Here is an 11,043-nt window from a genome sequence, read left to right on the forward strand (position 1 = left end):
GATTGGTTTCTATTCATTAAATGAGCGACTGGGGAGTTCTAAGAAGCCTTTCCACACTTGTCACGTCTTAAAAGCTAGCAATTCCTTCGTTAAATACTGATTAAAATGTGCTCACGTGTGACCAACAACATGTACAACGACGGCATGTGTAGACGGAGTACGGACATGGTGGTTCAGATGCTCAGAAACGAACTTGGAAGAACACTTGTTTGTGACTTTCTCATTGGCCGCCAAAAGCATGACGACTAATAATTCTTGAACAGTTTTCGATAGGAGAACAGGGACAATACTTTCATCCGCTACCCAAACACAAAGCTGCCTATTTCACTACGTGCTTTGCCTTACCAGACGGTTTGAAAGGAGAAAATGGGAACCTACGACTACGCTGCGACAGATCCTGAAATTGTAAGTCAATTATATTGCCTGTTGTGTGGCATTTGTCCAAACGACACAGCTCAGTCTGATTATATTGGCAACTATTATGACTCTAATCTGTCATTTTACTATGACTATGAAGAAATGGATGAGGCTTTCATGGACAAACACTGTCCAAAGCCTTACAGAGCCCATACCGTGGGACTGACTACACGTCTGGTTATCGGTGTTGTATTCTCAGTAACTGTGTTCCTTTCTGTGTGCGGAAACACCCTGGCGATAACGATCCTGGCTTTTGGAAACCGAGTGAGAACCCATTTCAATTCCTATCTGATAAATCTAGCCGTATCGGACCTTGTGATGGCGATCATGTGTATGCCGTTCACGACTATTGCCCTGGCGCTTCAACAATGGCCGTTTGGGGCTGCAATGTGTCCGTTTGTCCTGTATCTGCAACAGGTAAGATTATTCTGATCAATATCATTATTTGTGAGGCTAGTCATGGTACACCAACTGACATAATTATTTTTACTATGCATATGCATTTCAACTTGAGGCAACTTGAATGGTGTTTTCTTTGATGGAAATACATAAATTGTACCGAATAACTGGTCTCTTCTCTCTGTATCATCAAACCGAATGGCACATCATGCGAAAGGAGGTACCGATTGTCATGACAGGCCTCCGACTGTAGTCTTCATATGGGTTGCTCGCATAAAGTTCTGTAATCATGGTTGTAATTAGGAGCAATGCCCGATGCGCTGCCAACCTAGAAATTAGAGATGAAAGATAAAACAGAAAACAATGTTTGTCAAGCAAGATAAGCAGTGTCTTCAGGCAATTCCTTCGACACGAATACTTTCAATCATTGTGTACGTTTTATACATATCGTTGACAAAGCTTTACTTTGTGGTAGAGATGTGCACGCAGCCTATATAACAAACCAGCTGTCACTCATCCGCTAACATTGTCATATTTTTAATATCAAAAGTTACGTTAACAATATATTTTTATTTTTAGGTCGATCATGTTTTTCAAAATTGTTAAAATCATGCTAACAATGTGCGCTTATATTTTCAGGTAGATCATGTTTTTCAAAATTGTTAAAACTGCACTTACTTACATGTATCAGCTATATCATCAGCATATTACTATGTACGTACACTCTACTATGTTCGCTTTAGTACAGACTTACTGTATCGAGTTGGCGCCAATTTTTACTAAACTCTTTCAATTGTCACTTGTCAGTTACACTGCACCTTGCTACTTGAAACCAATTAGTATCGTTCACGTTCCAAAAGTATCGAAGCTAAAGAATCTACTAATAACTACTGACCTGTTCCACTCACGTCAATCCAAAAGAAATATATGAAAAGAATCCTTCGAAAATGATTGGGTTAACAAATATAACCGTGTCAAGACTCATTACAATTTGCTTCCTGACAACATAGGAATACTGAAGAAGCAATTTTCTACCTTCTACATATACTTATGCAACACCATCATACTTGCAATGTGTCTGTAGTGTACAAATTTTATTTGAAGACTTCTCAGGTGCGGTTACTATCTCGCCAAACTTGATACTAAGAAAATTGAAAAAAATGTCAGTAAACTGGCAATTAATCCGTATGGCTGCAGACTTTTTGGCTAGGAGACCACAGTTTTTCAAGGTGATTTCGATGCGATCGCATGTGCGCTTGACAATTGCCGGCTAGCCTGAAGGCTATGATACATCACCGTCTTGATTACAAGAAAATCTGTCTAGAGAGGTACTTCTTTGGAGTAACCAAGACGACATGATTGGTCTTTTTGCAAGGCTTGTACACTTCTAGCTCCTGACATACTAACCCATTCAAAGAAGCTTTTGGGTCGCTGTTGAGTTAATCCCGAGGCAGAATGTCTTGATAACATTTGTGTATCAGTGTTCCCGCAGCGCCACAGTTGCCTAAGGAATTCGCAATCATAGGTACAGAACCAACGTGGACTCTGAACGCCTGAGAAATATGGTTATGGATTAAACATTAGTGGATGAAATCAGAAACGGCCTACTAGAATTTTCCTTCCTATGATAGCATTGCCGGCTAATCATCGTCAATCGTTTACATTTAATCGTTATCATCATCATTAATATTAGTAGTAGTAGTAGTTTTACACCTTGTAAATAGAATAATATAGAAAACCTGACGCCAAGGAGTGTACTTACATTTTGAGTGTAAGCTCCTTAAAAGAATGTGTAACCCCGTTTATGAAGTAAGCAACTTGATTTGGACTTGAATCCTGCCTATCTCAGAGTTCATTAATCAGATAATATTCTGTTTATACCATTATCATCTACAATGCACTGTTAGACAGTACACGCTTACTGCATGGAAGATTTGCTAGTGAATAAGCTCTTCTTCTCGTAACCAAGACGACGTTGTCGGTGTGTCTGCATGGACAGTAAACTTATGTAGGTATTCAATTTTTTTACAGTGCTTGATTTTTAACTTTTTATGATGTAGATTTTGAGTTGAGGCCACTCCAAACGTGAAGCAGTTTGGTGGGACCATCTGTGATTTCCTAATTAAAGTGTCAGTCTATCTCTGTCTCAAGTTTCCATAGTGATTAGAGCTCGTTATTTCCGTACCACTAATTGTTCTTAATCCCGACTGCAAATTCTTTAAATATAAGTTTAGTCACTGGGCAAAATACTCGATATACAACAATGTATACACGGATACTGATTCTGTACATGTGTCATATATGTTAAGTATACATGTACGTATATTTATAAAATGCATAAGTACAGTGTACGGTATACTCATGATCTGCATAGAAATACGCTACGCATATCTACGTATTGGGATGTTTCATATACAAAGATATACGTTGCGTATGAAATTAATATTGTGTTCCATATACGTCAATATACTTACGCATATCAAGCATTTTGTCCAGTGAGTTTTGTTCACCTTGATCAAATGAGTAGAAGTGGCGATGCCATACAAAGATACTGATACAATTGGTACCATGATCTGCTGACTACGAAAACTTATGTAATTTGTGAAACTAGTGCTATGTCGTTTAGCACGGGTTGTAAACTCTTAGCTCTAAACGTCTGAACCCACTGAAAGAAGCTTTCAACCGCTATATTGAGTCATAGACCCTCGAGAAACGAGAGTCTATGATTGAGTTTATCCCCAAGGGGAAATATCCGGATAACATTTGTGTGTGTATCGGTTTTCCCGCCAGACCGGCTACAATTGCCTAGGGAATTCGCATCAATAGAAATGGGGCCGATGTGCACTCCGAACACTTCTGGACAATGGTTATTGAGTGAATATGAGTTGAATGATATGACATTTGATAGATGCCTGCCTAGCGATTTCTTTCTCTTTTAATATAATTACAAGGTAATTATCAATTTTGTTTCATCCTTATCATTAGTAGTAGTAGTTGTTGTTATATTAGTAGTGTTCTGTACAATTAGCACGTGCCTTACTCTGAAAAAAATGATATGGTGTTATCACTTAGACTGCGATACCGTTTCGCACCATAATCTTTGGTTGCAAAGCCTGGTCATACTCAATATATTTCTGTCAAGAAATCCTTATTGATCATTAAAAAAGCCTATTGCTATATTACATATATGAGCTACAACCAGCATCTCAATAGATGAGTAAACATTTGGTTTTTATAAGTTTTGCTCGATAAAGCACTTGTTTGCGCAACATATCATGCACTGTACCCTGATCTCGATTTTCATGTAAACTCCAACGACGTAAGCTTCTAAGACGGCGTCATTGCGTAAATAAGATGCATTGTGCTGTTTTGATAAAATTCAACACTTTTGCCAATAATATTTGAATATGAAAATGAAAAGAAAAATAAGCCTTCACAAGAAGAGATCGAAGAAACGCCCAACATTGTAAACAAACTTGTAACTAAAACCACTAAAATTAGCATGGCAGAATGGTGACGTATAACTTTCAGTTTTTCAACTAAAATGTTGATAGCCGAAGGAAACCTGTTCGAGATATATATATATATATATATATATATATATATATATATATATATATATATATATATATATATATATATATATATAATATATATATATATATATATATATGTTATATATATATAATATATATAATATATATATTATTACTTCAAGTATGTGTAAATATATATATATATATATATATATATATATATATATATATATATATATATATATATATATATATATATATATATATATATATATATATATATATATATATATATATATATTACTTCAAATCAGTGTGCCTTAGCATCCAACACTTTAATTTCCCACGCGGACATATGTATCTGTATACCATCCGTCACAGGTCGGGTCACAAAGACTTTCTATCAATTTCACTTGTGGCGCCAGTTCCGATTGCACCTGCTGCATCTGTGACATCTGTTTGTTCCGATGGTAAGCAGTTCTTCGTCTCCTTCGGCGACGTCATTGCCTACACCAAGCAACTCTGATAAATTATGTAGAATTGCTATACGGTTAAATGTTTTTTTCGTACTAGTACCAAGTCAAAGACAATATTGCTTGCTATAGTCACATTAATGTTGGTTGACGCAACATACATGTACTATGCATTACATAATCATGCTGTGGAACTTTTGCTCGCTTATGGGCAAACAGTTTAAGCAAAATTTGTAAAGGTATATTAAGTCAACACCATTGTTCCTGTCAGTCTATATGTTTTTATTTAACATATACATTTTTGACGTTATTTTAGCTCGAAATTCAAAAGTATATTAATGATCATAAACATTTTCAACCCACTTCAAGGTTTATTTGAATAATTTCTCAGCCTAGCATCACTAGTGTAGTTCAAACTCTACTCATGACTTATGTTTAATCGAGAGTAGTTAGCCTGCTGGCGCAACTGGTTCAGGCTGGTCAAAACCAGAATCGGCTGGTTTTGCCATCCCGGAGTGAGACATAATCATGTGCATGACCAGAGCGGGTTGTGTTTCCTCCACTATTAAGTCATGTTATAGTTTCAAAAGACCTTCACACAAAAATTAAAACAGGAAAGAACGTCTTTAAGTAACTTTAAAATGTAATCCATATAATCAATTTTCTCAAGAAATGTTCTCCTTACGTGAACAAAAAGCCGATTGTAAAACGCGTCTGATGAGTCAAATTTCTGATTAAATTTAGATCCTTGAAAATGTGAAATAGCTCTGAAACGTGAGCTCTCCAAAGCTGAGCCAGTTAACGCGAAAATAATTATCCAAGATCATTTTTGTCTATACGTTACTTTTTATTCATGCAATTCCTACTGAAATATACTAGCCTTGTTGCCATTGTGTCCGTTTCTACAATGGGCCCTTGATGGGAAGACACAATCATACCTAAAGATTTAGTGGGTCATAGAGATGACCTAATGATTGCATGTGAAGATTTTCGGAAAATTGCTTGTAGCCCTTTGTCAGAACGACACAATGTTGGAATATCATTTTCCAAACGACGGCGCAGTACATGTGTACAGGAAAGGTAACGTCAATTGTTTCAGCATCAGCGAATGCAAGTACAGCCTGGCTAGTTATAATATCTACTCAAAAAATGATTAGGCCGACTAGCTGCGACCATACTTACCGCTAGGTATGATCGATTGTCCAGAAAACGCATTATTAAGTATGTGAAATATGTAGTTTGATGATTAAGAAAAAGGTATTAATCATGTACACACTACACAGGAGACCTTATATCAGTTGCTGTTTCTCTCCAGCATACTTGCCTTCTTTAATATGAATTTGCCTTTGGCAAGAAAGCCCCATCATTTGCTTTGAAGATTTTTTTGTGTTTTTTGTTTTTGCTCTTCTCTTTTTCTGTTTGGCTCTTTTTATTGTTTTTGTTTTGTTTTTGTTTGTTTTCTTGTTTGTTTTGGGGGGTGGTTGTATTCAATTGTCATTGCTTGGCAGACGTTACACCTGTCATTGATTTATATGCACCATGGTTAACTTACAGGCGACAAAATAACAGAGGTACATTTATTATCGTGTTCTCAGTAATTTAGGTTTTTCTTGATGTTTATAGACAATATTGCCAAAGTAGCGTAGAATGTAAAAATTCGATCTCGTGTTACAATTGATCTTGACATGTCTGACGTTTCCAATCTTAGCCTAAGAGTCTTCATCAACTATGTCGTATGATTCAAACGACATCTTTTATCGCTAAATATGCCAGCAGAAGTAAATGTACATTAAGTTACCGTGTCTGTCAAAGTTACGTTTTGTCGTTAATATTGAATGACAATCGCCATCCATTTTCGTGAAACACGTCATGGACAAATGTTCCCCCTGCCCGGGTTGCATCATTCTTCTAAAAAGTCACTTGACTTGGTTTTGCCCCAAGCTTAACCTATTACGTTACGTGCTCAATCAAACGTCACCAAGACAGCCACTACGCTGACTCTACCGCCACGTCCTTTACAACACAATCTATTAGGATAAATTTCACCTAATAGATTTTGCTGATCTCTAGAGAGGCAAGTAATAGAAATTCCTCAGGTCTGCAATATTTGTATCACTGAGTATTTACAGCAGAGCGTTGTCTGCACGACGCCCTACGGAAAATAAAATGGCATTTTTTGACTGATGATACAACAGGGACAGCCTGATAGAAATGCAATCCACTAGAAAATCTTTTACGAGAACCAACACTTATGTTGTATCAAGTCATACACTTTCACCAGGCTGCCTGAAGCCCACATTAGTGATTTATTCATAAGTCTGATAGGGGCTGTGATTGTTGTGTGTTAGAGCGTACGTGTGTGTGAGTACTTCGTCAACTCACGGTACAGCGTGGATAGGTTTAGCGACGTATTCAAAAGTTGAGTTTGTGTGTATTGTATGGCAGCAAGTATGTGTATGCGAGTGCTTCATATTGTACCAGCGACAGTATGTTGTGGGGGTAATGGTGTGAAATTTCCTAACATTTTGTCACAGTTTTTGAACCACTCTTTTTAAGCTTACGTATTTAGGCGAGCAGTTATAGCTGTCACCCTGTCTTAGCAAAGTGACTTAATGCCCTAAATTGTGACTTCGAATCCGATTGAGAATTTACCGAGTGTTTCACCCCTTGTTCTGTCGATAATGAAAATCCCAAATTATTTCCAAAACCTTATCGAAGATGTGAGGGTTGACTAATTAATACCTAAAATGAAATAGAGATTTTTTATTTCAACGACAATTCATCATTTATTCTCGAACAATGTATTCGTACAAATCAAGCAAATTAATTTATATTTAGCAATGGCTATGGGTGAAAACAAATTACCGTTGAAACCCAAATATCATAATGTGTACAAGCTATGAAAAAAACAAAATGCTTAAACGAAGAAAAGAACGCCAATATTCTATTACATTGTATTACCGTACAAATCAAGCAAATATTCGAAATATGACTTATAGTAGTTGGTAATCTGCAACACGCAAGCATTGAAACATTTCTGATGTGGCCATGAAGTTTTTGTGCAGTCAGATATGGGTATTCCTTTATCATAATTTTTCAGAGGCATATGCATTAACTGCAAAAAGGTTCAAGTTCAAGAAAGCTAAAAGGCACACGAATCGACTGTAAAATAGTTTATAGCAGCATCACAAAAGAACAGTTGTTCTGATCGTGACGTTTTCCGCGAAGACGTCTCGACATGAAAAACGATTCAATTTAGTGCAGTCTTTAAAGGTCTACGACCCAGCCACGATTCCGTAAAGCACTTATAACCGATTGATTAGAATACCGTTGGGACAGCTAATCAACTCGGTTCTTGCGTTAAAAAGGGACGTTGAGAGGTACTGAATCCTTAAATTGACACGACCGCTATTAAGGGAACTCATATCAAGATGTACAAAGATATCATGTTATCATTATGCAGCTCTTGTTAGCGTCAAATGACGGATCTTTTGTATAACTACAACCATTTCTATAATCATCGGAAATGAAACTGCGTTGCATGCTTTAACATCAACGTATCTGTATTAAATGCTATGAATTGGATTTCGCCAGTCAGCTCTATAGATCTGCTTGAATACCTATACAAAGAAAAAGACAAGGCCTGACTTAACATTTGATATTATACCCAGACACTTTGACAATGATGTCTCACAGAGTCTCATTCTTTATGGATATCCATGTTTACATATCGTTATATTTGATATTTATATTAGTAATTGTATTTGCCATTTCTTGTCAGCAATGTTTGCTGCAAATTGTGTCACTAGTTTCTGCTCGGTGAAATTTTACAATGTAATTTTGTGAAAACCGAAAAAAAATTGTCAATTGAAGCGTCACTATGAGTCAGATAATATTCTAATTGTAAGCGTTTGAATTTTATCAAAAAGTATCTCAAATGCTACATTTCACCGTCTAACATACGCTTTATGTTACCATTCCAGTTACAGAAGGTGCATATCGATTAAATTCTGTTTCCTATGCCATTGAATGACTGGATGTGTACTACATATAAAATGTGCCCTCTTCAGTTCTTTTCCTATGTTAACGGTAATAAGAAGTCTATTATTTGTCTTCTAATTTCTACCTACGCACAAAGTGTCACTCTCGATTTTCAATTCTGTGAGCGGCGTGAATGAGAGTTGTCTGAAAACAAATTGGCTAACACCTATACGAAGCATTTAATGGAATTCGAATAGTCTTTTTTTTCGCCAAAGTTCTCTCTTCAGCCTGCACTGAATTTAAACTAATGGTACAGATTCCCTAAAAGTTATCGGTGATTACAGAAACTACTATCGGCTTTGCGGTGAGCATTTCGCTCAAAGATTAAATGTCGCGTCGCGGTGTTGTGGGAAATTCAGTCGCACAAACCCGACAACCTGCAGTTTGTAAAGTTTGCATCTCGTAGGCCAGGCGGAACAGCTGTCTTTATGAACGGGCATGCGTGAAGGTATTGCACTTCAGGTTTCGAAAAGTTTCATCTTGCCTTACAATCTGGAGGTTCGCTACCTTAGTACTGCGCACGCTCTGTTCCTTATTTGCACTTTGTACTGCAAGAGCAGAAGCGTTTTTTTCGCTCGGGACTCATCGGCTGATTTCAGCTTATATTGTAAGCTGAAGCGAATGAACTGTGGGGAATTTCAGGAATAACCATGCCCTGGAGTCATTTGCCAACCTCATGGAGTCACTTGAATCAGGTAATATCTAAAGCTGACATCTTTTTGGCTACTCTATTCATAGTACCGCACGACCCTTTCCATCTTCGCACAGATTTTGAAAACCTACTAAGTCCTATACAGCTCTTTTTAGTCAAATATATCTCTAAGCTTGTGTGGATTAAAATGGTATGGCAACTCAATTTTAGGTGAACAAAAGCATGCTCTCGCAATACCCTTAAAATTCCGGGGAAAGATGGGGACTCTTCCCAAACGATCGTCTCTACTTTCCTGTACCATTTTATTGTATGGGAGAAACCACAGACGCTTACGGTTAGGTATGCAGCGAAGGTCCCACGTAGTAGGTAGGTTAAAACATAGGTCTTCACTATATACATAACCACAAGTGACTGAGGGGAAAGCAGGGGATGTGCCGATGATACCACGCGATTGATCGTAATCAGTGTTAAATGTTGCTCCCTCATATTATCATGTTTTCCTGAGACCCTGAAGCATGAGGTTGGACGCTGTTCGACGTTGTTCATGTTTGAACTCTGAGTTTTGATTTTTGTTATCGTTTGTTTCATTTTCTACAACTAGGTATCTTTGGAACAAGGGATGATACCGAAGAACAACATAATTTGAAAAAAGCCTTCGGTAAACAGTGCCTATAATGAGTATAGTTGTTTTTTGTTTGTTTGTTTGTTTTTTGAACAATTGTATGAGAAGCTATACTTTTTCCATTAAAATATATTTGAATAAATAATAAGAAGTTCATGAATACGCATTTTCTCTATATTGTCTTTATTACCCATATCCCTTGCATTTGTTTCTTTTCTCAACCATATCGTGCAAATTGTCTCTCTCTGCCTAAAATGTTTTTGTATGATATTTTTGAAATGAAGATTCCCGTTCTACCGGAATAATAGTGCATTGACGAGACTTACGGGTCCTCATTACAAGAATAATCTGCTGATCAGAAAATATAAAGAAAATGCTGTTAACTTGAGTCGGGAATGCTTGTTTCAAAGGTACAGGGATGAAATATTTCTGCGTGCATTATTATCTATAATTGTACACCACTGCCACAATATGTATCTCCTTATTGACTGTAGTGTTCCAGCAATCGATCCTGTTTTTCTAATCCACTAGAAATCTTTCCCTGCTATAAACTATCTCTTCCTTTCACATGATAGTGATAGTAAGTGCTAAGAGATAGATGCAGACCATTCTGGCACGAAGACAGGCTGTGTAGGAATTCCAACGTGTCTTGCTTAATCTCCATGCATTCAAAAGATAAAGTTTTTGATTACAAAAGTGCAATATGATATTCTTTCGACACAATGGATGCAGAGACACCCAAACAACTGCACACTTCCTTGTGTGTTTACGCGCAATGACAGCTGACAAAAGTTTACGACCGGCATGCGAATAAAACGTACAACAATATCGATATGCGCATCGTGACAGAAGTGAGTGTCCTCGAAGTAGACATCACGTTTGATTTTCATTTCTTCACAGAAA

General features: G+C 37.0%; 1 protein-coding gene across 1 annotated transcript in view; it reads left to right on the forward strand.

The window, feature by feature from the left end:
- Positions 1 to 366: 366 nt before the first annotated feature.
- Positions 367 to 11,043, forward strand: part of LOC139129339 (RYamide receptor-like) — a 37,372-nt gene continuing 26,695 nt past the window's right edge. The window contains exon 1 of the mRNA XM_070694973.1: positions 367 to 834. Within this exon, the coding sequence (XP_070551074.1) occupies positions 367 to 834 (468 nt within the window). The remainder of the gene's footprint in view (positions 835 to 11,043) is intronic.

The sequence above is a fragment of the Ptychodera flava genome, chromosome 3 (assembly GCF_041260155.1).
Source record: "Ptychodera flava strain L36383 chromosome 3, AS_Pfla_20210202, whole genome shotgun sequence".
Classification (NCBI taxonomy): Eukaryota; Metazoa; Hemichordata; class Enteropneusta; family Ptychoderidae; genus Ptychodera; species Ptychodera flava.